General features: G+C 44.7%; 1 protein-coding gene across 2 annotated transcripts in view; it reads right to left on the reverse strand.

The window, feature by feature from the left end:
• CD4 (CD4 molecule) overlaps positions 1–26,806 on the reverse strand; it is a 38,820-nt gene extending 12,014 nt beyond the window's left edge. For both annotated transcript variants that reach the window (XM_053557623.1, XM_053557622.1), the window contains exons 1-3: positions 26,672–26,806; positions 17,785–17,889; positions 17,469–17,651 (exon numbers count right to left, since the gene is read on the reverse strand). In XM_053557623.1, the coding sequence (XP_053413598.1) occupies positions 17,469–17,651; positions 17,785–17,833 (232 nt within the window). In that variant the 5' untranslated portion in view covers positions 17,834–17,889; positions 26,672–26,806. The remainder of the gene's footprint in view (positions 1–17,468; positions 17,652–17,784; positions 17,890–26,671) is intronic.
• Between the last annotated feature and the right edge of the window lie 650 nt (positions 26,807–27,456).

The following is a 27,456-nucleotide window of genomic DNA, read 5'->3' on the forward strand; positions in this document are numbered from 1 at the left end:
ATTCTGGGAAACAGAGGTGGGAAGATTACTTGAGCTCAAGTGTTTGAGACCTGCCTGGGGAGCAAGAGCCAGACCCCACCTCTACTAAAAATAGAATAACTAGCTGGATGTTGGGGTGGGCACCTGTAGTCCCAGCTACTCAGAGGCTGAGGTAGGAGGATCACTTGAGCCCAGGAGTTTGAGGTTGCTGTGAGCTAGCTAGGCCGAAACCATGACATTCTACCCAGGGCAACAGAGAAAAACTCTGTCTCGAAACAAACAAACAAACAAACAAACAAAAAAAAAAAAACAGGTTCTCTTCATTGAGTAGAAGTGTGGTGTTCCCTTCCCCAAACAAATAGTTAAAGCAATTTTTTTTTTTTTTTTGTAGAGACAGAGTCTCACTTTATGGCCCTCGGTAGAGTGCCGTGGCCTCACACAGCTCACAGCAACCTCCAACTCCTGGGCTTAAGTGATTCTCTTGCCTCAGCCTCCCGAGCAGCTGGGACCACAGGCGCCCGCCACAACGCCCGGCTATTTTTTGGTTGCAGTTCAGCCGGGGCCGGGCTTGAACCCGCCATCCTCAGCATATGGGGCCGGCGCCTTACCGACTGAGCCACAGGCGCCGCCAGTTAAAGCAATTTTTTTTTTTTTTTTAATCGAGACAGAGTCTTATTTTGTCACCTTCTGTAGAGTGCTTTGGCATCATAGCTCACAACAACCTCCAACTCTTGGACTCAAGGGATTCTCTTGCCTCAGCCTCCCTAGTAGCTGGGATTATAGGCGCCTGCCACAATGCCCAGCTACTTTTTGTTTGTTTTATTTGTTTAGCAGGCCCAAGCCAGGTTTGAACCCATCGGCCCCGGTGCATGCGGCCGGTGCCTAACCACTGAGCTACAGGTGCCCCTTAAAGCAAATTTTTAATAGTGTCTTAAAACAAAAACACAAATACTTCTGAGCTAAAGTAATCCTGCCACCTCAGCCTCCCAAGGAGCTAGGACTGCAGGCATGTATCTGATTTTTTAAATTAAACATTTAATTTTAATATAATTTTTAGATTCACATGTACTTGTAAGAAATAATACAGACATACAGACAGTTCAGTATACCCCAATGGTAACGTCTTGCAAACTATAGTACAATCACTATACAGAACATTTCCAGCACCATAAGTACGTTTTATAGTTTTTCTCTCTTTTCTCCCGGATCTTTTCCCCTTTAACTCCCAAGAAAATTTGTCATTTTGAGAATATTTATGTAAATGGATTAATACAGTATATATTACACTTGTGAGGTTGCTTTGTTTTGCTCAGCATAATTCTCTGGAGATTCATTCAGGTTATTGTGTGTACTTTAATTCATTCCTTTTCATTGCTAAAAAGTATTCCATGATATAGATATAATCATTCACCAATTGGAAGACATCTAGGTTGTCTAGTTGTTGGATATTATGAATAAAGGTGCTATAAATATTTGTGTACAGATTTTTGTGTGAACATAAGTCTTCACTACTCTAGGATAAATATCTAGGAATGTAATTGCTGATTTGTTGAATGTTTGATGTTTTATAAAACTGTCAAACTGTTTTCTAGAGTGGTTGTCTCATTTTCCATTCCTACCAAATTATAAGAATGACCTAGTTTCTCCATATCCTTACCAGCATTTGATGTTGTCACTATTTTTTATTTTAGCCTGTTTAGCTTTTAGCATTTGGTGTTGTCACTATTTTTTATTTTATGTCTGTTCATGTCTTTTGCCCATTTTTTCAACTGAATTATTTGTTTGTTATAGTGTTGAGTCTTGCAAGTTCTCTGTATATTTTAGATACTAGTCTTTTGTTGGATATGTGGTTTGTGGATATATTTTTCCTCACTCTATAAATGGTCTCTTTGTTTTCTTTTCTTCTTCTTCTCCTTTCTTCTCTTCCTCCCTTCCTCCTCCTCTTTCTCCTCCTTCTGTCTTCTTCCTTTTTCTTCTTCTTCTTCTTTCTTCTCCTTCTTTCTTTCTTTCTTTTTGAGATAAAGTCTCACTCTATCGCCCTGGGTAGAATGCTGTACCATTAGCTTAGCTCATTGCAGCCTCAAATCTTGGCCTCAAGCCATCCTCCTGCCTTAGCCTTTGTGGCACAGGCCACAAAGCCTGGCTAATTTTTTTTTTTTTTTGTATTTTTAGTAGAGATGGGGTCTTGCTCTTGCTCGGGCTGCTTTTGAGCTCCTGAACTCAAGCAATCCTCCCGCCTCAGCCTCCCTGAGTACTAGGATTATAGGTGTGAGACATTACACCCAGCTGTCTTTTCCTCTTCTTAATAAGGTCTTTGCAATACACAAGTATTTCATTTTGATAAAAAACCAGGCTGGGTGCAGTGGGTCACGCCTGTAATCCTAGCACTCTGGGAGGCCAAGGCGGGTGGATTGCCTGAGCTCACAGGTTTGAGACCACCCTAAGCCAGAGCAAGACTCCCATCTCTAAAAATAGCCAGGCATTGTGTGTTTGTAGCCCCAGCTACATGGGAGGCTGAAGCAAGAGAATCACTTGAGCCCAAGAGTTTGAGGTTGTTGTGAGCTATGACGCTACGGCACTCTAACCAGGGCAACAAAGTGAGACTCTGTCTCAAAAAAAATTTTTTTTTCTGATAAGGACCAGTTTGTTAATTTTTCCTTTTAGGAATGGTGCTTTTGGTGTTAAATCTAAAAATTCTTTGCGAAGACTAAACCCTGGAGGTTTTTTTCTACGTGTTATAGTTACACATTTTACATTTTTTAGTTCAAAATGCGTGTGACTTAATTTTAAAGTAAGGTATGAGACTTAACATTCATCATTGCTTATGTTACTTTTGCTTTTAACCTATCAATATCCAAATTGCTACAGCCACCATTTATTGAAAAGGCTACTTTCCTCCATTGAATTATTTTTGCATCTTTGTAAAACAAAACCAGTTGGACATATTTGTGTGGCGCTCTTTCTGTGTTCGCTCTCTTTTTTTTTTTTTTTTGAGACAGAGTCTCACTGTGTCACCCTTGGTAGAGTAACATGGAGTCACAGCTCACAGCAACCTCAAACTCTTGGGTTTAAGTGATTCTTTTGTCTCACCCTCCCCAGTAGCTTGGACTACAGGCATCCACAATGCCCAGCTACTTTTTTGTAGTTGTCATTGTTGTTTTTAGCAGGCCTGAGCCATGTTTGAACCCGCCAGCCCTGGTGTTTTTGGCCAGCACCCTAACCCCTGAGCTATGGGCTCCAAGCCTGTGTTGTCTATTTTGTTTATTGATCTATTTGTCTATCCCTCTGTCAGTACTATATAGTCTTGATTACTGTAGCTATATAATGTCTTGAAATCAAATAGACTGATTTCTCCTATTAGATTCTTCTTCTTCTTTTTTTTTTGAGACAGAGTCTCACTGTGTCACCCTTGGTAGAGTAACATGGAGTCACAGCTCACAGCAACCTCCAACTCCTGGGTTTAGGGGATTCTCTTGCCTCAGCCTCCCAAGTAGCTGGGACTATAGGCGCCCGCCACAACGCCCGGCTATTTTTTTTGTTGCAGTTTGGAAGGGGCTGGGTTTGAACCCACTACTATCGATTGTATGGGGCCAGCGCCCTGCTCACTGAGCCACAGGCACCACCCATATTCTTCTTTTTTTTTTTTTTTGTAGAGACAGAGTCTCACTCCATGGCCCTCAGTAGAGTGCCGTGGCATCACACAGCTCACAGTAACCTCCAACTCCTGGGCTTAAGCGATTCTCCTGCCTCAGCCTCCTGAGCAGCTGGGACCTAAGGCGCCCGCCACAACACCCAGCTATTTTTTGGTTGCAGCTCAGCCGGGGCCAGGTTTGAACCCGCCACCCTCGGTATATGGGGCCGGCGCCTTACCGACTGAGCCACAGGCGCCGCCCCATATTCTTCTTTTTTTAAATTGTTTTGGGTCTTCTCATCCCTGTGGTTTTCCAAATAAATTTTATTTTATTTATTTATTTATTTATTTTTGAGATGGAATCTCAGACTGATCTCAAACCTGTGAGCTCAGGAAATCCCCTGCCTTGGCCTCCCAGAGTGCTAAGATTACAGGTGTAAGCCATTGTGCCCCACCTTCCAAATAAATTTTAGAATAAACTTATTTATTTATTTATTTTTATTTTTTGTTGCAGTTGTCATTGTTGTTTAGCTGGCTGGGGCTGGGCTTGAGCCCGCCAGCCTTGGCGAATGTGGCTGGGGCTGTAACCACTGTGCTACAGGCACCAAGCCAGAATAAACTTATTTATATGCACAAAAATATTTCTGATATTTTGACAGGAATTATATTAAACCTATATAGTAATGTGGGGAGAATTGAATCTTTATTATGTTGAGTCTTCTGATCCATGAGCATGTTGTGTATCTCCATTTATTTAAGTCTTCTGAAATCAGCATTGTGTATTTGTTTTTTTTTTTTTTTTTATTGTTGGGGATTCATTGAGGGTACAATAAGCCAGGTTACACTGATTGCAATTGTTAGGTAAAGTCCCTCTTGCAATCATGTCTTGCCCCCATAAAGTGTGACACACACCAAGACCCCACCTCCCTCTCTCCGTCCCTCTTTCTGCTTTTTCTCCCCCCCCATAACCTTAATTGTCATTAATTGTCCTCATATCAAAATTGAGTACATAGGATTCATGCTTCTCCATTCTTGTGATGCTTTACTAAGAATAATGTCTTCCACTTCCATCCAGGTTAATACAAAGGATGTAAAGTCTCCATTTTTTTTAATAGCTGAATAGTATTCCATGGTATACATATACCACAGCTTGTTAATCCATTCCTGGGTTGGTGGGCATTTAGGCTGTTTCCACATTTTGGCGATTGTAAATTGAGCTGCAATAAACAGTCTAGTACAAGTGTCCTTATGATAAAAGGATTTTTTTCCTTCTGGGTAGATGCCCAGTAATGGGATTGCAGGATCAAATGGGAGGTCTAGCTTGAGTGCTTTGAGGTTTCTCCATACTTCCTTCCAGAAAGGTTGTACTAGTCTGCAGTCCCACCAGCAGTGTAAAAGTGTTCCCTTCTCTCCACATCCACGCCAGCATCTGCAGTTTTGAGATTTTGTGATGTGGGCCATTCTCACTGGGGTTAGATGATGTCTCAGGAGCATTGTGTAGTTTTTAGTATATAAATGCTATGCATATTTGTTAGATTTATTTTATTTTATTTTATTATTTTTTATTTTTTGCAGTTTCGGGCCAGGGCTGGGTTTGAACCCACCACTTCTGGCATAGGGGGCCAGCACCCTACTCCTTTGAGCCACAGGTGCCACCCATATTTCTTAGATTTACACCTATTTCATTTTAGTTTGAGAATTTATAAATATTATATTTTTAATTTCTGTGTACACATATTCATTACTAATATACAATAGTTTTTTTTTTTTGCAGTTTTGGCCAAGGCCAGGCTCGAACCTGCCACCCCTGGTATATGGGGCTGCCGCCCTACTCCCTGAGCCACAGGCACCACCCCATATACAATAGATTTTTGTATATTTATCTTATATTTTGCAATCTCGATGTTTCCTTATTAATTCTAAGAGGGTTTTTTATAGATTCTATAAGATTTTCTATGTAAATAACCGTGTCAGCTACAATTTATTCCCTCCTTTCTGATCAGTACTCCTTTTATTTCCTTTTCTTGCCTAATGGCATGGGCTGGAGATTGCAGTATTATGTTGAAGAACAATTGTGAGATCAGATTTGTCTTATTCTTGATCTTTAGGGAAAAGTATTTAGTTTTCCCTCATTAATTATAATGTTAGTTATAGTTTTTGTTTTTATTTTTTAGATCTTTTTTAAATTTTCACTCAGCTCAGTGTACTTTTTTTTTTTATTTCTCTTCAGACTTCCTCTTGGGGCATAGAATACTTGAAAGTTACTGGTGCCAAGTGTTTGAAGATTTTCTTGTTATGTTTCTGTTATTGATTTCTGTTTCATTCCTTGTAGCCAGAAATATACTCTGTATGATTTTGATTCTTTTGAATTTACTGAGGTTTGTTTTCTGCTCAGGATATGAGCTATCATGGTAAATGTTCTGTGGACATTTGAAAAGAATGTGTATTTTACTGTTAGGCAGAGTATTCTATAAATGTCAATTAGATCCTGTTGATTGATGGTGATGTTGAGTTCTTCTATATTCTTGCTGATTTTCTGTGCAATTTTTCTATCAATTGTTATGAAAAGATTGTTGATGACTCCAATTATCAATGTAGATTTATCTATGTTTCTTTTAGTTCTATCATGTCTTGCTGCCCTGTTTTTTGGTGCCTACGTATTTGGGCAGTTTTTTCTCTGAAATTGACTTTAATATCAATATATCTACTCCTATTTTCCTTTGATTAATACTTGCATGATATCTTATTCTACCCTTTTACCTCCAACCTGCCTGTGTCATTACATTTGAAGTGAGTTTTTGTAGACTGCATATTGTTGAGTTATGCCTTTTCATCCACTTTCTCAATCTCTGTCCTTTAATAGATATATTTAGACCATTTATATTTACTGTAATCATTGATATGTTGGGGCTTAAGTTTGCCATGTTATTTTTTTCTGATTTTTCTGTTTTCTTTTTTCCTGTCTTCATAGGGTCTACATTTTTTTGTAACAAACTTTTTAAGAACAGGGCGGCGCCTGTGGCTCAGTCAGTAAGGCGCCGGCCCCATATACGGAGGGTGGCGGGTTCAAACCCGGCCCCGGCCAAACTGCAATCAAAAAATAGCCGGGCGTTGTGGCGGGCGCCTGTAGTCCCAGCTGCTCGGGAGGCTGAGGCAAGAGAATCGCTTAAGCTCAGGAGTTGGAGGTTGCTGTGAGCTGTGTGAGGCCACGGCACTCTACCCGAGGGCCATAAAGTGAGACTCTGTCTCTACAAAAAAAAAAAAAAAACTTTTTAAGAACAGTTTTATATTTATGGAAAAATTATGAAAATGGTACAGAGAGTGATGAAGGTAATGTTGCCAGTCTGGTGGGCTTGGAAGGCAAAGCAGCAAACCTAAAAAGATTCTTCTTGAATCTTAAAGTATAATGTACTTTGCCTGTCTGAGATATGGGCTTGCTTAGAACCTACCACACCATGCCAGAGGTGGCGGGTTCAAACCCAGCCCTGGCCAAAAAAAAAAAAAAAAAAGAACCTATCACACCTTCCATTCTGTTTGATTTTTCCCTTTTGGAATGGGAATGTCTGCCCCATGCCTACCTACATATGGAAGCATATAACTTGCCTGATGTTACAGATTCACAAATGGAAAGAAATTATGCCTCAGGATGAATTTTCCCTCAAGTCTCAGCCAAATATAATTTTTAAATTAAAAAAAAATTTTTTTTGAGACAGAGTCATGCTGTGGTGTCATAGCTCATAGCAACCTCAAACTCCTGGGCTCAAGCAATTCTCTTACCTCAGCCTCCTGAGTAGCTGGGAGTATAGGCACCTAAATATTATTTAAGTGAGACTTCAGACATTAGACTTTAGAGTTGATGCTGGAATGAGTTAGGATGTTGGGATGGAATGAATATTTTGTATGTGAGAACGACATAAATTTGGGAGAGGCAGTAGCAGAATACTAGGGACTGAATTGTGTCCTCCTTCAAATTCATATGTTGAAGCCCTAACCCCCAATGTGATGGTATTTTGACATGTGATCTTTGGGAGGTAAGTAAGTTTAGATGAAGTTATGAGTTTGAGGATCTTGTAATGGGATTAGTGCCCTTATCAGAAGAAATACCAGAAAGCTTGCTTTCTCTCTCTCTTCCATGTGAGGACACAGCAAGAAGACAACTGTCTGCAAGCCAAGAAGAGATTCCTCACTAGAACCTGACATGATAACACCCTAAAACCAGACTTCTAGCCTCCAGAACTGTGATAAATAAATTTTTGTTGTTTAACCCACCCAGTCTATGGCATTTTGCTATGCCATGCCTAGAAGAATGATACATACATTCACTACATTTTCCTGAAAGCTCTCCATTTCCTTGAATTTCCCGTAGGTGTACCCATATTTCAAATCTTCCTACACTTGACAGACATTTATGTTGAATTCTTTTTTTTTTTTGAGACAGAGTCTCATTATGTCACCCTCAATAGAGTGCCATGGCATCACAACTCACAGCAACCTCAAACTCTTGGGCTTAAGCGATTCTCTTGCCTCAGCCTCCCAAGTAGCTGGGACTACAGGTGCCCACCACAATGCCTGGCTATTTTTTGTTGCAGTTGTCATTGTTGTTTAGCTGGCTCAGGCTGGGTTCATACCTGGCAGCCTCGGTGTATGTGGCTGGTGCTATAACCACTGTACTACAGGCACAGAGCCTATGTTGAATTCTATTCTTTGAGGTTATAAATGATTTTTTTTTTGTCAATTCCTTGGTCAATTAGCAAAGCAATTGTTTTTGCAAAGCAATTCCTATAACAACATCCTTACACAGATATTATTAAGTATTCATCTGTGTATGAATTTTATTTCTGTAAATTATATATTCTGGAATAACTAATAATAGATCAAAGGGTTTTGAATTTTGTATTTATTAAACATTGGCAGATTACTTTACAAAGCTAGTCTAATAATTGATAATCCCATTATGATACGATGTAATGGGGAAGTAGGATAAAAATATATACAGTATAATATTTATATAATAATATTACGTCATAATATATATTTTAGTTGGTAAATTATTATTTAATAATTATATTTTTCACACTGAACAAGATTGGAAGGACATAAAATGTAGCAGAGGGTATCTCTGAAGAATAGAAGTACCCATGTATTTGATTTTCTTCCTTGTTTTTTTTTTTTTGTTTTTGCATTTACCAAATATCTGTAATGATCATGTAATACCTTTTTTTTTTTGAGACAGGCTCTCACTTTACTACTAGGGCTGGAGTGCAGCGGCATCATCACGGTTCACTGTAGCCTCTAACTCCTGGACTCAAACAATCCTCCTGCTTTAGTCTCCTAAGTAGCTAGGAATACAGGCATTTGTCACCATGCCCAGCTAATTTTTCAATTTTTTAATTATTATAATTATTTTTTTCTTTTTTGTGGTTTTTGGCCGGGGCTCGGTTTGAACCCGCCACCTCCGGCACATGGGACCGGCGCCCTACTCCTTGAGCCACAGGCGCCACCCAGAATATAGGAGGCATTCTTTTTTTTTTTTTTTTGCAGTTTTTGGCCAGGGCTGGGTTTGAACCCGCCAACTCCGGCATATAGGGCCAGCGCCCTACTCCATTGAGCTACAGGCACTGCTCTCATAATTATTTTTTTCTTTTTTTTTATTATTAAATCATAGCTGTGTACATTAATGCGATCATGGGGCACCATACACTGGTTTTATAGACCATTTGCCATATTTCATCACACTGGTTAACACAGCCTTCCTGGCATTTTCTTAGTTATTGTGTTAAGACATTTATATTCTACATTTACTAAGTTTCACATGTACTGTAATTTTTTTTTATTTTTGAGACAGTGTCTCACTTGGTTGCACTTGGTAGAGTGCTGTAGCATCATAGCTCACAGCAACCTCAATCTCTTGGGAGATCCTCTTGCCGGACGGCGCCTGTGGCTCAATGAGTAGGGCACCAGCTCCATATACCGACGGTGGCGGGTTCAAACCCAGCCCCAGCCAAACTGCAACAACAAAAAAAAAAGAGATCCTCTTGCCTTAGCCTCCCGAGTAGCTGGGAGGACAAGCACCCACCACAACACCAGCTATTTTTTTAGAGATGAGGTCTTACTCTTGCTCAGGCTGGTTTTAACTTCTGAGCTCAAGCAATCTACTCACCTCAGACTCCCAGAGTGCTGGGATTACAGGCATGAGCTACCATAACTGGCCCTAGTTTTTCAAATTTTTTTATAGATGGAGTCTCAGTATGTTGCCTATGCTGGTCTTGAACTACTAGTAGCTTTTGAGCAATCCTCCTGCTTCTGCCTCCTACACTGATGGGAACATAGGCATAAGCCACCAGGCCTGGCCCCGTATTTTCTTTATCCATTCGTCTGTTTTTGGATACCTATGTTGATTCCATATCTTGCCTATTGTGAACAGTGCTGCAGTAAACATGAGGGTGCAGATGTCTGTCTAATATAATGATTTACTTTTTTTTTTTTGGAGACAGAGTCTTACTTTGTCACCCTCAGTGCTGTGCGTGAGGCACCACGTCTGACTATAATGATTTACTTTACTGTGGATAAATTCCCAATAATGGGATTGCTGGATCACACTGTAGTTCTACTTGAGTCCCGAGCCCAGGAATTTGAGGTTACCGGGAGCAATCTAGCTGCATGAGAGAGTAAGACCTATTTCAAAGAAAGAAAAGACAAGAAAAAAGAAGTTGATGATAATACTACCCAAAGCAATCTACAGAGTCAATGTAATACCTATCAAACTACCAATAACATTCTTCACAAAAACAGAAAATAAAATTCTAAAATATGTATGGTACCACAGAAAAATCCCAATAGCCAAAGCAACCCTGAGTAAAGATCAAAGGTGGAGGTATCACACTACTAAACCTGTCTCTAAAAAAAGAAAAGAGCCAGGAGGGCAAGGTGGCTCACGCCTGTAATTCCAGCACTCTGGGAGGCCAAGGCAGGTGGAATCCCTGAGCTCAGGAGTTCGAGACCAGCCTGAGAAAGAACAAGACCCTCATCTCTAAAATATAGCTGGTTATTATGGTGGATGACTGTAGTTCCCAGCTACCTGGGAGGCTGAGCCAAGAGAATTGCTTGTGCCTAAGAGTTTGAGGTTGCTGTGAGCTATGATGCCACAGTGCTCTACCAAGGGTGACAAAGAGAGACTCTGTCTCAAAAAAATAAATAGGCATGGTGCCTGTAGCTCAGTTGCTAGGGCGCCGGCCACATACACTGTGGATGGCCCATTCAATCCCTGCCCGAGCCTGCTAAACAACGACAACTGTAACAAAAAAGTACCCAGGCGTTGTGGCAGGCGCCTGTAGTCCCAGCTACTTGGGAGGCTAAGGCAAGAGAATCGCTTAAGCCCAAGAGTTGGAGGTTACTGTGAGGTGTGAGCCACAGCACTCAACTGAGGACTACATAGTGAGACTCTGTCTCAAAAAAACAAACAAATAATTAAAATAAAATAAAAATAAAGAATAGAAAAGAAATGTGGTTTGCATACACCATGAAATACTATTTAGCCATTAAAAAGAATGAAATCCGGGCGGCGCCTGTGGCTCAAGGAGTAGGGTGCCGGTCCCATATGCCGGAGGTGGCGGGTTCAAACCCAGCCCTGGCCAAAAAAAAAAAAAAAGAATGAAATCCTATCATTCCTGGCAACATGGATGAAACTAGAGGACATTATGTTAAGTGAAATAAGCCAGGAACAGAAAAGTAAACACCACATAAGTGGAAGATAAAAATGTTGATGTCAAAGAAGTAAAAAGTAAAACAGAGGATACTAGAGTCTGGGAAAAGAAGGGATAAGGGAGGGATAGAGAGAGATTTATTAAAGAATAAAAAATTACAGGGTGGCTCCTGTGGCTCGAAGGGGTAGGGCACCAGCCCCATATACCGGAGGTGGTGGGTTCAAACCCAGCCCCAGGCAAAAAAATTTGCAAAAAATGGCTCGGCACCTGTGGCTCAAGCAGCTAAGGTGCCAGCCATATACACCTGAGCTGGAGAATTCGAATCCAGCCCGGGCCCGCCAAACGACGACGGCTGCAACCAAAAAAATAGCAGGGCATTGTGGTGGGCGCCTGTAGTCCCAGCTACTTGGGAGGCGGAGGCAAGAGAATCGCTTGAGCCCAAGAGTTGGAGGTTGCTGTGAGCTGTGATGCTACAGCACTCTACCCAGGGTGACAGCTTGAGGCTCTGTCTCAAAAAAAAAAAAAAAAAATTGCAGAAAAAGAATACAAAATTGCATTTATTTAGGAGGAATAAGTTCTAATGTTTTATACCATTGTAGGAAGACTACAGTTAATAATAACATAATGGATGTCTCAGCACCTTTAGCTCAGTGGCTAAGGCACTAGCCACATACACCAGAGCTGGCAGGTTTGAACCCAGCCCGGGTCTGCCAAACAACAATGACACTACAGCCAAAAAATAGCCTCGCATTGTGGCGTGTGCCTGTAGTCCCAGCTACTTGGGAGGCTGAGGCAAGAGAATCGCTTAAGCCCAAGAGTTTGAGGTTGCTGTGAGCTGTGATGATACAGCACTCTTCTAAGGGCAACGTAGTGAGACTCTGTATCAAAAAAACAAAAAAAAGATAATTTCTAATAGATAGAAGGAAGATATTGCTTATTCCCAATATAAAGAAATTATAAATGTTCAAGATGATGAGTATACTAATTACTCTCATCTGATCACCATACATTATATGTATTGAAACATCACTGTATATCCCATGAATATGTATAATTATTATCTGTCAATTAAAAAAAAAGGGGTGGCGCCTGTGGCTCAGTGAGTAGGACGCTGGCCCCATATACCGAGGGTGGCAGGTTCAAACCCAGCCCTGGCCAAACTGCAACAAAAAAATAGCCAGGCGTTGTGGCTGGCGCCTGTAGTCCCAGCTACTCCGGAGGCTGAGGCAAGAGAATCACGTAAGCCCAAGAGCTGGAGGGTGCTGTGAGCTGTGTGACGCCATGGCATTCTACCGAGGGCAGTAAAGTGAGACTCTGTCTCTACAAAAAAAAAAAAAAAGAGGGCGGCACCTGTGGCTCAGTCGGTAAGGCGCCGGCCCCATATACCAAGGGTGGCGGGTTCAAACCCGACCCCCGCTGAACTGCAACCAAAAAATAGCCGGCTGTTGTGGCGGGCGCCTGTAGTCCCAGCTACTCCGGAGGCGAGGCAAGAGAATCGCTTAAGCCCAGGAGTTGGAGGTTGCTGCGAGCTGTGATGCCATGACACTCTACCAAGGGTGATAAAGTAAGACTCTGTCTCTACAAAAAAAAAAAAAAAGAAAGATCAAGCTGACCTGGTCCACCAATTTCACCTTTAGGAATTTATCCTACAAAGACATTTGCACATGTATCCAAAGATACAAGGTTATTTACTGCAGAATTCTGCAGTGATACCAAAAAAATTAAAACAGCCTAAATGTCCAACAATAGTTAAATATCATAGTGTATGATTATACAAAGAACCTATGCAGTTGCTGAAAAGAAATGAAGTAGGATATATGTATGTGAATATAGAATAATCTAATATCTGCCTGAAAGTCAAAAGACCAGCACTCTAGCCCTAACTCTTCCTCTCTTTTTTTATCACCCGTCTCAGCCTCCCAGGGTGCTAGGATTACAGTCATGAGCCACCTCACCCAGCCTATTCTTCTTGTAAATGATTGGTTGAAGAAACCAGGCATTGTCCTGTTATGTTTTACAGGTTCTGAATAGGAGCTGGCTACATTCACATGGTGACATTTAACAAGTTCCACTGTCCTTTGAATCTCCTATAGATTGATGGTTAGATAGACTACGTTCACATTCAATTTGTTTTCTTTTGTCACAATATTTCATAAGTGGTATTTTGTTTTGTTTTGTTTTCTCTTAAGGGTGGGTATTACTTTGGCCAAAGGAGATGCTTTTTATTTTCAATTTTATCACATTAGGAGCCATGTTATGGTTATCACTTTTTGTACTATTAAGATTAATCAGTGGGGCGGTGGCGCCTGTGGCTCAGTGAGTAGGGTGCCGGCCCCATATACTGAGGGTGGGGGGTTCAAACCCAGCCCCAGCCAAACTGCAACAACAACAACAAAATAACCAGGCATTGTGGTGGGCGCCTGTAGTCCCAGCTACTCGGGAGGCTGAGGCAAGAGAATCACCGAAGCCCAAGAGCTGGAGGTTGCTGTGAGCTGAATACCACGGCACTCTATAGAGGGCGACAAAGTGAGACTTTGTCTCAAAAAAAAAAAAAAAAGATTAATCAGTGGAGCTCAGCACCCATAGCACAGTGGTTATGGTGCCAGCCACATACACTGAGGATGGTGGATTCAAACCCGGCCCAGGCCAGCTAAACAACTACAACAAAAAAATAGTCAGGCATTGTGGTGGGCACTGTAGTCCCAGCTACTTAGGAGGCTGAGGCAAGAGAATCTCTTAAGCCCAAGAGTTTGAGGTTTCTGTGAGCTGTGAAGCTACAGCACTCTACCAAGGGTGACATAGTGAGACTCTGTTTCAAAAAAAAAAAAAAAATCAATCAGTGGGTTCAAGTGTTTTTTGTCTCTGTTTTTGTTTTGTACTCTATTGCCTGGGCTAGGATGCCATGGCATCAGACTAGCTCACAGCAACCTCAAGCTCCTGGGCTCAAGGGATCCTCCTGACTTTAACCTCCTAATATTTTCTTCCTTCCTTCCTTCCTCCCTCCCTCTTTCCCTCCCTCCTTTCTTTCTTTCTTTCTTTCAGACAAGATCTCTCTTTTTCTCATTGTTCAGTCTGGTCTCAAACTCCTGAGCTCAAATGATCCTCCCACCTCAGCCTCCCAGAGTGCTGGGATTACAGGCATGAGCCACCACACCAATTAAAGGAATTATTTTTATTTATTTTTTCCTTATAGACAGAGGGTGTCACTCTGTTGCCCAAGCTGCAGTGTAGTGGGCTGATCGTTGCTCATTGCAGTCTTGAACTCCTAGTCACAGATGATCCCACCTCAGCCTCTCCAGTAGCTAGGACTACAGGCACATGCCACCATGCCCCCAGGTTTTTTAATTTTTAAGGGTTGATAATCACACTGTGGGTATATTTTTTAAGAGTCATTACATTTTAGAGATAGATACTGACATATTTATAGAATGCTATATCGTCTGGTATCTGCTACAAAATAATATGGTGGTCAGGTGCAGGGGCTCACTCCTGTAATCCTTGCACTCTGGAAGGCCAAGGCCAATGGATTGCTTGAGCTCAGGAGTTTGAGATCAGCCTGAGCAAGAGCGAGACCCTGTCTGTAAAAAAAAAAAAAGAGCTGGATGTTGTGACAGGCACCTGTAGTTCTAGCTACTCAGGAGGCTGAAGCAAGAGAGTTGCTTGAGCCCAAGAGTTTGAGGTTGCTGTGACCTGTGATGCCATGGGAATCTACCAAGGATGACAAAGTGAGACTCTCTCTAAAAAAAAAAAAAATAACAATAATAATAATAATAACATGGTGATTGTAGGTGGGGTTTAGGCATGTAGGTGAAAAAAAAAATTGGCCACAAATCGGTAATTGTAAATACTGGGTTGGATGCATGGTGGTCCATTATATAATTATTGTATATGTGTACATGTTGGAAATTTTCACAATTAAAAGAATATGTTGGGGGCTGGGTGGTGCCTGTGGCTCAAAAGAATATGTTGGGGGCATTGCCTGTGGCTCAAAGGAGTAGGGCGCCGGCCCCATATGCCAGAGGTGGCGGGTTCAAGCCCAGCCCCGGCCAAAAATCACAAAAAAAAAAAAAAAAAAAAGAATATGTTGGGGAAAGAGGAGAGGGAGGGTAGGGGAGGGGGAGGATTGGTGGAGGGAGGGTAATTGGTGGGACCACACCTACAGTGCCTCTTACAAGGGTTCATGTAAAATTTACTAGGTGTAGAATATAAATGTCTAAACACAGTAACTAAGAAAATGCCCTGAAGGCTATGTTAACCAGTTTGATGAAAATACTTCAAATTATATATAAAACCAGCACATTGTACCCCATGATTGCATTAATGATTGCATTAATGTACACAGCTATGATTTAATTAAAAAAGAAAAAGAATATGTTGAAAACAAGCAATGATGGGTGGTGCCCGTGGCTCAAAGGAGTAGGGCACCGGCCCCATATGCCAGAGGTGGCGGGTTCAAAACTAGTCCCAGCCAAAAACTGCAAAAAAAAAAAAAAGAAAGAAAGAAAGAAAAGAAAACAAGCAATGAAATGCAAACAAATGATAAATCTAATAGGTTTATAAAATTTTAAATATTTTTACAAAAGTGAATCTGAAGCCAGGGTTAGTGGTAGGCCTATAGTCCTGGCTACTCTGCAGCTGATGTGGGAGGATTGCTTGTGACCTGGAGTAGGAGGCCATGAGCTATGATTGTAACTGAATAGCCAGTGTACAGACCTCCTTTTTTTTTTGGAGACAGAGTCTCACTTTATTGCCCTCCCTCTAAGGAATGCCATGGCGTCATACTCACAGCAACCTCAAACTTCTTGGGCTCAAGTGAGCCTCTCGCCTCAGTCTTCTGAGTAGCTGGGACTACAGGCACCTGGCATAACAGTTAGCTATTTTTAGAGACAGAGTCTCGCTCTAGCTCAGGCTGGTCTCAAACTCCTGAGGTCAGGCAATCCACCTGCCTCAGCCTCCCAGATTCCCAGAATGCGAAGACAGACCTCCTTTTTTAAAAAAAAAAAAACGAGCATGGCACGGTGGCTCACACCTGTAATCCCAGCACTATGGGAGGCTCAGGTGGGAGACTTGTTGGAGCTCAGGGGTTAAAGACTCCAACTCATAAAAAAATGAATAATCCAGCCAGCACCACAGCAAGCATCTGTAATCCTAGCAGCTTCCAGAGACTAAGGCAGCAGGATGCCCACAGTCCAAGTCTGAGGTAGCAGTGAGCTATGACGCCATTGCACACTGCTCAGGGCATAGGGTGAGACTCTGTCTCAAAAAACAAACAAACAGGGCGGCGCCTGTGGCTCAGTAGGTAGGGCGCCGGCCCCATATACCGAGGGTGGCGGGTTCAAACCCGGCCCCGGCCAAACTGCAACCAAAAAATAGCCAGGCGTTGTGGTGGGCGCCTGTAGTCCCAGCTACTTGGGAGGCTGAGGCAAGAGAATCGCTTAGGCCCAGGAGTTGGAGGTTGCTGTGAGCTGTGTAAGGCCACGGCACTCTACCGAGGGCCATAAAGTGAGACTCTGTCTCTACAAAAACAAACAAACAAACAAACAAAAAATCATGGCTCAGCGCCAGTAGCTTGAGAGGCTAAGGTGCCAGCCACATACACCAGAGCTGGCAGGTTCGAATCCAGCCCGGGCCTGCCAAACAACAATGACAACTACAACCAAAAAATAGCTGGGCGTTGTGGTGGCTGCCTGTAGTCCCAGCTACTCGGGAGGCTGAGGCAAGAGAATCGCTTAAGCCCTGAAGTTGGAGGTTGATGCCATGGCACTCTACCCAGGGCGACAGCTTGAGGCTCTGTCACAGAAAAAAAGAAAAAAAACACAAGGAAATAAAAATAAAAAATAAAGAAAATTTAAAAAAAGTTAGAAAAAATTATTCTAGTTGCTCTTAATGGATGTAAACAAAGTATCACAAGGTTTGTAGTAATAATACTTGAGAAATCATGTATTTTATATGGTAACTCATTAAAATAAATCATGAATATTAAAGTTTTCAGATCAGCACACCACAAAAAGCCATTCCCTGGGACACCAGCAGGAATGCCACTGAGTTTCTATCAACTCCAGCCCTGTGGAATCCCACAGTATACTAGAAGCAGGTATGAAGTGTTCAGTCCACAGTGTGTTTTCCTTCCTGGTTGAGGAGCCAGGTAACCCTACCTGTAGTCCAGAAGGAGTTGGGGTAAAGTTTTCCCAGAATCTTGGTCTGGTTAGAGTGTTCCCAGCTGAAGGAAGGCTTGTTATTCTTCTGTGAAGCTTCACAGGGCAGCTCTGCTATATCCCCTTTTTTGCCCAGGACCACTTCCTTTCCCTCAGTGACTACCAGGAGTAGTGGGTGTAGCACTAGGTGGAAAAGAAAGGAGTCAGGCCTCAAGGCTGCCACTGTCCCCGTCTGTCCTACATCTACCTTTGCATTTCCCCACTAGCCCCTCCTCCCATTCCATCTGCCCTGGGACCCCCATGTCTGAGAACCTACCCAGCTGTAACACCAGGAGCAGGTGCCTAAAAGAGATTCTCGGGTTCATTGTGGCCTTGCTGAGGTAGAGCCCTCGGCGACCCCAGCCTGCAGCAATGGCCGGGCCTGTGAAAGATACTAATCATTAGTCAGCAGGCATTTACTGAGCCCAGGACTTACAGGGACAATCTCCCCTCAGAACCCTTACAGACAATCCAGTGAACTGGACTTGTACAACACTAACAAGACATCCTGTGGACGTGCCACAAAATGATGTGCCAGTCAAGGAGCAGGTTCTTTGCCAGGTGGGATCACAGATGGTGGCAAATTGGTGGGGACTGAGATCATGGAGCCAGGCCAGGATGTGAAGGTGCTTGAATGCCATGCTGAGATGCTGGGACTTGATCTTGAGTACTGGGAGTCAGTAGAGGATTTTATGCTGAGAAGATGACTAGACTTGCCCAGGGCATTCCTTCTACCGCCACAGGGAAAATGAACTGGAGGAGATTAAGCACCAAAGGTAGGATGGCAACAATCCGGGTGAGAAAAGATGAGGCCTGATCTAAGGTAGTGGCTGCAGGGATGCGGGAAAAGAGTTGAAAGACAGTGGAGAGTTCCCAGGTAAAATTCCCAGGACTTGAGCCTGATGCAAGGCTCAGAGGGAGAAGGATCAGAGGGTCATTTCCCTGTCCCACAGCCGACCAATCCTATGAGGCCTCTGAGTGGGCCCAGCAGTAAAAGGCTATTCCAGAGAGTTGAGAGGAAAACCTAGCTTCTGTGGATGTGGAAGACAGTCAAGGCTGGGGGTGGGAATGGGTAGTTCCAAAAGGCTGTGAATGGACTCTGTGGAATGGGCGGCAATGCTGGAGGAGTGATTCGCAAAGTGTGGTCCTAGGTCAGGGGCAGCAGTAGTACTAGGGAATTTAGGAATGCAAATTCTGGCCAGGTGCGGTGGCTCATGCCTGTAATCCCAGTACTTGGGAGGCTAAGGCAGGTGGATTGCCTGAGATCATGAGTTCGAGACCAGCCTAAGCAAAAGCAAGACATGTCTCTAAAAAAAAAATAGCCGGGCCTTGTGGCAGGTGCCTATAGTCCCAGCTATTTGGGAGGCTGAGGCAAGAGAATCACTTAAGCCCAAGAGTTTGAGGTTGCCTTGAGATGTGACACCATTGCACTCTCAAAAAAAAAGGGAATGCAAATTCTCAGCCCTACCCTAAACCTGCCAGAACAGAAAATGGGGGTGGGTCTAGTCATCTGTGTTTTTTGTTTTTGTTGTTTGTTTGTTTGTTTGTTTGGGCCGGGGCTGGGCTTGAACCCGCCACCTCCGGCATATGGGACCGGTGCCCTACTCCTTGAGCCACAGGCGCCACCCTGTTTGTTTGTTTTTGAGACAAAGTCTCACTTTGTTGCCCTCAGTAGAGTGCCATGGTGTCACAACTCACAGCAACCTCAAACTCTTGGGCTCAAGAGATTCTCTTGCCTCAGCCTCCCAAGTAGCTAGGACTATAGGTGCCCACCATAACGCCTGGCTATTTTGTTTGTTTGTTTCATAGGCCCAGGCCGGGTTCAAACCCACCAGCCCCGGAGCATGTGGCCAGAACCCTAACCACTGAGCTACGGGCGCTGCCCTGGTCATCTGTGTTTTCACATACCTCCAGGGGATGATCACATTGAACTTTGAAAACACAGAGTTAGATGAAAAGGGAAGGGGGAGAGGTACTAGGACACCCTGGTGCGCAAAGGTGGCAATGATGTCCAAGGAGGGTAGGGAGGAGAGAGGGCTCCAGGAGAGTAGCTGAGGAGATGGGGCTTGACTTTGAATTCCTTCAGGCAGGTTGAAGTGTTGGAGCTTTGTATTGGAAGAACTAGGAGCCATTGCTGGGTGGGGTACGATAGTGCATGCTGTAATCCTAGCACTCAGGGAGGCTGAGATGGGAGGACCTCTTGAGCTCAGGAGTTTGAGACAAGCCTGAGCAAGAGTGAGACCCTCTCTGTACTGAAATTAGAAAAATTAGCTAGGTGTTGTGGTGGGTGCTTATAGTCCCAGGTACTCAGGAGGCTGAGGCAGGGGGATTGCTTGAGCCCAAGGGTTTGAGGTTGCTGTGAGCTAGGCTGATGCCATGGCTCTCTAGCCTGAGCAACAGAGCGAGACTCTGTCTCAAAAAAAAAAAAAGTCATTAGCTCAGCACCTATAGCACAGTGGTTACGGCACCAGCCACATACACTGAAGTTGGTGGGTTTGAATCCGACCCAGGCCAGCTAACCAACAATGACAACTGCAACAACAAATAGCCAGGCACTGTGGCAGGTGCCTGTAGTCCCAGCTGCTTGGGAGGGTGAGGCAAGAGAATCACTTAAGCCTAAGAGTTTGAGGTTGCTGTGAGCTATGACACCACAGTACTCTACTAAGGGTGACATAGTGAGACTCTGTCTCAAAAAAAAAAAAAAAAAAGCCACAGTTGATCTTTGAGCAGAGATGTGTGCAACAAGGTCTATAGGGTTTTGAAAGCTTGATGTGGTAACTGGGGACCAGATGACATAAGACCATGGGAGTAGGGTAGCTTCTAAAGGAAGCCCACCCAGAATGCATTTCAAAGCCAGGCAGAAGGCTAGGCACAACAGCTCACACCTATAATTCTAGCACTTTGGGAGGCTGAGGTAAGAGGATCACTTGAGGCAATTCAAGACCAACCTGAGCAACATAGTGAGACCTCATCTCTGCAAAAAAATTAGAAAAATTAGCCAGGCATGGTAGTGCATGCCTATAGTCCCCGCTACCTGGGAGGCTGAGGCAGGAGGGTGGCTTGAGCCCAGGAGTTTGAAGTTGCTGTGAGTTAGGCCGATGACACACACTCTATCCTGGGCAACAGAGTGAGACTGTCTCAAAAAAAAAAAAAGTGTCTTTGAAGTCCAGGCCCAGGCTATTAGTGGCCTCAGAGAGGTGATTGCCTGGGGAAGGAGTCAGCAAGGATATGGTCCTGGGCTGACAAGATTATATTCCACGTCCAGACTTCTGATTCTCTCCCCCAAACCAGATCTTTTCTTTTTTTTTGGCAGTTTTTTGGCCAGGGCTGGATTTGAACTCACCACCACCTCTGGCATATGGGGGCCAGCGCCCTATTCCGTTGAGCCACAGGTCTTTTCTTCCTTTAGCAGCACCAAACCAGATCTTTTCTTCCTTTAGCAGCACCATTGCCAACTGAGCAATGATCTGCTCACTCTAAATTCCCTTGAACCCTACTGGCATGCTCCTGGGCATGCCCTGCCTTCTACCTGATGTTCAATGACTTGAGTTCCCATCTCTCCCCAACCAGCTCAAGTTCCTTGAGGATGGAGATAACAATCCAGCTAGCTGTGAGGCCACTGCAGGCCTGGTCCCAGCTCGAGCATAGAAAACCAAACTTACATCAAGTTGACTTGAATAGAGAAAGAGAAATCACCAATTTCCTCTTTCTGTACTCAACGTATTAATTCTGTTTCTAAAATGGGTCATTAAGTGTGTGTGTACCCACATCCCTGGCCTGGAAGAAGCCAGGTCACCCTAATCCATGCTACAATCCATTCTCCTTCCCATCTGCCTGCTCTCACCAAGGGCTGAATGCTATGAACTGGGTTGCCCAGGCTCCCTTGCTCACCAGCACCAGCTGGACTGGTCCATAGGACGTGCCCACCAGAGAAGAGATGGGAGCATTGAGAGAGAGGCTGGGGTATTTCTTCTGCTCTCTTCCTGCTCTGGGCAGATTTTCTGTCCATAGCTATGTGTCCTGGGTTCCAGAAACACCATTTTCACCTTTTCAGGACTTTTCCTGCTGTTAATATAGTATCAGTGTGCCCCAACATGTTGGTTAGATCCCTTGACCTCTGTAAATAACCCCCTTCTACAATCTCTTGAACCATCTGAGGTGGATTGTGCTTCCTGTTGATTACTAATACACAACCCATGATAGGGATGTAGCACTCACAGGATAATGGAGTGGGGGGAGCTTAGTCTTCCTACTGAGGTTCGGGAGAAGATAAGAAAAGCCCCCTCCGGTTACTCTATCTTCCTGGAAGAGGAATTGCCTAACACATGGTAGGTACCGGACATAGATAAATGAACAGATTTTTTTTTTTGAGACAGAGTCTCACTATGTGGCCCTTGGTAAAGTGCCAGGGTGTCACAGCTCATAGCAATCTCAAACTCTTGGGTTTAAGTGATTCTCTTGCCTCAGCCTCCCAAGTAGCTGGGACCATAGGTGTCCTCCACAACACCTGGCTATTTTTCTTGTTGTAATTGTCATTGTTGTTTAGATGGCCCAGACCGGGCTCAAACCTGCCACTCTCTGTGCATATGGCTGGCACCGTAACCACTGTGCTACGGGCGCAGAGCCAAAAAAAAATTTTTTTTTGAGACATGGTCTTGTTCTGTCACAGGCTAAATGCAGTGGTATCATCATATCTCACTATAACCTCAAACTCTTGGGATTAGGCCATCCTCCTGTCTCAGCCTCCCGAGTAGCTAGGACTACAGGAGTAAACAACCAACTCATTTTTCTTTTTTTTGAGACAGAGTCTCACTATGTTGCCCTCAGTAGAATGCCTGGGCATCACAGCTCACAGAAACCTCTAAGTCTTGGGCTTAAGCAATTCTCTTGCCTTGGCTCGGCACCTGTAGCTCAGGGCCTAGGGTGCCAGCCACATACACCAGAGCTGGCGGGTTTGAACCCAGCTTGGGCCTGCCAAACAACTACAACCAAAAAATAGCCAGGCGTTGTGGCAGGCACCTGTAGTCCCAGCTACTTAGGAGGCTGATGCAAGAGGATCACTTGAGCCCAAGAGTTTGAGGTTGCTATGAGCTGTGACACCACGGCACTCTACCGAGGGCAACATAGTGAGAGTCTGTCTCAAAAAAAAAAAGCAATTCTCATTCTCTTGCCTCAGCTTCCCAAGTAGCTGGGACTATAGGTGCCCAGCTATTTTTTTGTTGCAGTTGTCATTGTTGTTTGGTAGGCCGGGCCAGGGCTTGAACCCTCCAGCCCCGGTGTACGTGGCCAGTGCCCTAACCGCTTAGCTATGGGCGCTGAGCCATCATTTTTCTATTTTTTGTACAGACAGGGTTTCACTATGTTGCTCAGGCTGGGCTCAAACTTCTGGCCTCAAATAATCTTCCCGCCTTGGCCTCCCAAAGTTCTGGGATTCCAGGTGTGACCCACTGGGCCTTGATTAAATCAGCAAGTAGAAACTTAAGAGGTTAAGAAAGGGGTTTGCAGGCAAGGAGGGAGGGACACCACCCACTAGTCACAGCGAAGTTGTTTACAAGTTAGGCTGGAGCAAGGGAAGCACTCAGGGGAAGGCTGGTGAGAAGAGGGGAACACAGGCAGTCTTATACCTAAGACTTGTTCCAACTGTCCCCTATCCCAAACTGACTGTCCTTGATGAGCAGAGAGTGAAGACAGGACAAAGTCTCCACATGGGATATCCCTCCTCTGGAGTCCAAGTTCAGGTCATCCTGGTGAGATGCCTGTGGAAGGCTAGGGGTATTTTTGATCTTTTCCCCCATATGGTGGCCACTTTGACTCCCCCCACCCCATGAGTCTGTGCCAAGAGGCACTTCCCTGCCTCCAGCTCCCAGCACCACCCTACCTCACCCCAGGGCTCAGTTTAGTGGAGGAGGCTGTGGGTTTCCATCTGCTGCTTTCTTTGTTGCTTTGGGCTTCCGCTGCCACCCCAGAGAGCTGGCCTTCGTTTCCCACATCCTCAGCGTCCCCAGAGTTGCTCTGCCCCAGTACAGTAGCATTCTGTATAACATCACCCCAAGAGCTGAGAGACCAGCAGGTCTCATTGGTCCTTGAGGAAAGTCTAGTGCCTCTTCCTCCCCCCTCCTCCTTCCTTCCTCCCTCTCTTTCTTTTTCTCTCTCTCCCTCCCTCTCCACCACTTGTCTCTTTCCTCATATCTCTGCATTTCTGTATCTGTGCTTCCCTGCACTTAACACCCCAGCCTGCAGTTCCTCCTATCTGTGTCTCTCTTCTTTGCCTCACACCCCAGGAGGCCATGCTTCCTTTCCCAGAGTGCTTGGAAAATCCCTTGCCTCTTGTCCTTTTTCATCTTTCCCCTCTCCAGCTGCCACTAAGCTCTCCCCTGGCCTGTACCCAGGCATCCTGGCCTCTGGCAGCAATGCAGGCTTTGGACAGGCTTTGATCTGAAGGGAACCGGCAGTGCTCTGCTTGCAGCTGAGGGACAATGTGAGGGAGATGGCTGCAGGGTGGGAGGGACATCATGGACAAAGGAAATGGACAGATTTCCCAAGGCAGCACAGAGGTCTCCGGGGAGGAGGAGGGGAGGGGAGGGACAGCCTGGAAGCAGCTCCTCAAAACAACAAACAACAGCTACAAGCACACAATCCACAGTCCACAATTATACACAAAGCTCCCGGTGGCACACACACACACACACACACACACACACACACACAAAGGAAAAGAAATGAAGAAATTTTGCAAGGCAAAACATGCACAGAGCAATAGGCCCACAAAGAGAGACCAAGAAAGAGATGAGAGCAAAGCCGTAGTGAACAGCACACGCTCTCTCAGAGACCTTGAGGTTCCTGCCGCTGCCACCCTGGCCCCCAGGGATGGAGCAGGAGCCAGGCTGGGGAGAGGAAGAGGGCACAGCTCCACCACAGCGACAGTCTGTGGTCCCACGGGCACTTTTATCTTCTCCCCATAGCCTGCAAGCAGCCCACTCAAGCAAGCTGCGGGATGTGCCCCCACACACACACCCTGTCTACTGCTGACTGGCTTCCTATAAACTTCCTAGAGACCATGACCCCTCTAAGAACCCTTGTGGTTCAGTGGCTGCAACCTCCACCCCCTCTCCTTTGCCTCAGACACCCATATGGGGGGAGCTATGCCCTCCATCCTTCCCTGTGCCCTCCATCCTTCCCTCATCCCCCCGAATATGCAGAACAGAGTTCACCCTTGGAGTCTTATGAACCCAGACCATCTACCCACTCCTAGCACCTAGGTATCTGACCCCCACCCTCAAAGTTATTTCATTCAACATTTATTAGGTGTCTACAATGTGCGACACCCTTGGCCTATCCAACTCCTCTCAGTGCTACCCCGCCATTATGGTCAGGGCCTAAGGCTGCTTCAAGTCTCCACCATTGGCTTGGGGAATTTTTATTTAGAAGTAGACCTTTTCTATGTAAATACCCCCCCACACTGAAAGAGGGGAATCATCTCCTGAGTATCACTAATGCTCCTTAGGGGCCCTCTCATCTGATGTTGAGGGCGGCCATTTTGGATCAGACTACAGAATCTGACGCAGCGCAAGAAATTATTTGTCAAAAGGTGAAGTAGTCCTGGTGCAGCCTGCTTGTAATCCTAGCACTCTGGGAGACTGAGACGGAGGATTGCTTAAGCTTGGGATTTTGAGACCAGCCTGAGTAAGAGTGAGACCCTGTTTCTTCTAGAACTAGGAAAAAAAAATTAACCATTCATGATAGAGCGTGACTATAGTCCCAGCTCCTAGACAGGCTGACGCAGGAGGATCCTTTGAGCCCAGGAGTTTGAGGCTGCTATGAGCGAGGCTAATGCCATGGCACACCAGCAACAGAGTGAGACTCTGTCTCAAAAAAAAAAAAAAAAGTAGCGGTGATCTACTCTTATCAGATCCTCCTACTGTTAGCCTTGGCACCCTAAAAGTTTGCCCCACAAGAGCAGGACATTCAGGAAGAGCTATCACACTCAGAGAGAAATCTCTGAATTATTGAGAATGGTGCCTTTCTATTTTGAAGGATCAGACTGTATCCCAGGAGACCTCTCCCAGACAGTAAGTCTATGAAGGGAAGGCAGAAGATACTTGGGGGTTGCTGGGGAGACAGCATGGCTTCCAGGCCAAGGGAAAGGACTGATGGTGTGGAGGCAGGAGGTTAGGACTCTACAATGCCTTCCATCAGGAAGAATGTTGAATCCTACCTCTCCCCAACACCCCACCAAGCCCAAGAGGTTCTGCAAATCCTTTTCTAACTCTCCTGGCCTCCTGAGACACCTAAAATCAATTCTCTTAGAGTCAATTTTTCTAGTGATATGTTTACCTGAAAATAAGCATCTATCACTGTTACAAGATTTCATACCTAAGACCTCAGTTTCAACACTTTCTGAGAATTTTAGCTCTCCCTCTTTATTCTTCATTTTAGAGATATCTACAGTAGAAGTGCCCTAGACACATTATTCAAATGTCCTAAAAATGCACGAAAATAGACAAAAATTGACAAATGCACATAAATACAAAAGATAGTTAAAAGAGGCTGCAGAGATCGAGTGGCTTATGAAATACTTATAGGTATAATTTTTGGTGACTGCATTATGAGGAAAATTGATTTTGGAAGAATTATTTCTAGACTAAATTCTCCTTTTTTCTCTTTTTCTTCCTTTTACTCTCCCCCCCCTTTCATTTTTTTAACTAGATTTCCTTCCACCTTAATATTCATTTTTCTTTCTAATTTGTTCCCTCCCCTTCCTTCCCTCTTTTTCTCCTCTTTCCCCCTTTCCAGTCTTCTGTCCTCCACTGCCCCATGATGAGCTCCTTTTCACTGCCTTTCTCAGCCTGGCGTACCCTCAAGTCCCAATCCCTTTCTGATCTCGCCATTCAGGTCAATACTCCTGCCAGGAGCACCCACTGGGCACTGAGCTGTACATGGTGGGGAAAGCAGAGAGGAGAATGGTGTTGTCCCTGGCCTCTAGAAGCTCACAATTCCAGCGGGAGATCACTGCTCACGACCAGTTCCAAGAGAAATGCAACAGAAGGCAGCCAGAGCCGTGGGCAGAGGACTGAGAGTCCTGCACATTCCAGTGCATCTGCTGCCATGTTCCCTCCCCTTCCCAGCCTCCCAGAAAGGAATGAAGCCAAGTCTGACAATCTTACCTCGGCTTTCTTCCGCTCTGTTTCTCCCACAGGTGTGTCTATATGGGAGGGCCTGGGGCTCTGTTACCAGGAACACAGTGGGGAGAGGGCTTTGAGACTTCTACAGAGATGTGCTTAAACAAAGTGAGACAGGAAGCCTAAAGGGAGGCTTCTCCACACCCAAGGCCTGGGCCAGCCCCCAACGTCACCATCTGGGGCTGGGGTATCCACCCCCTGGCTCTCGGGGGGAAAATGTCAAAGTGAAAATGCCAAAGTTAAGGGGGAAATGAAGTAGATTAGGACACGCTAGAATGGAAAAAAAGAAAGAAAAAATGAAGTAGACTCAGGCAGGAGCCCAGAGTGTCACTGCCACTGTTGGGTGGCCGGAAAAAGACTGCATTGATGATACTGCTAGATCTGGTTGGGCTGCAGGGAAAGAAGTAGGAGGCAGCTGGGGACATGTGAGAGCAGCTGCAGTAAGCTCCCAAAGGGCACTGCACTCAGGGTACTGAGGGTATCGCTTCAATGGGCGCCACCAGGAATATCTGTGGAGGTGTGATAGATGGCCCAGCACGGCAGAAAGGGCCTAGAAGACTCCAGAGACACCAGCGTGATCATGAACCAGACTAGTTCTTCTAGACTCAGTCTCTGGCCAAGCCTCAGATGTTTTTCTCTAGTCCATATTTCTCCCTAGCTCTAGATGTGGATATCCATCCACCCATTGGACATCTCCACTTGGATGTTCACCAGACATAACAAACTCCACACATCCTCATCCAGACTTACTCTCTTCATACAATGACCCA

The sequence above is a fragment of the Nycticebus coucang genome, chromosome 12 (genome assembly GCF_027406575.1).
Source record: "Nycticebus coucang isolate mNycCou1 chromosome 12, mNycCou1.pri, whole genome shotgun sequence".
NCBI lineage: Eukaryota > Metazoa > Chordata > Mammalia > Primates > Lorisidae > Nycticebus > Nycticebus coucang.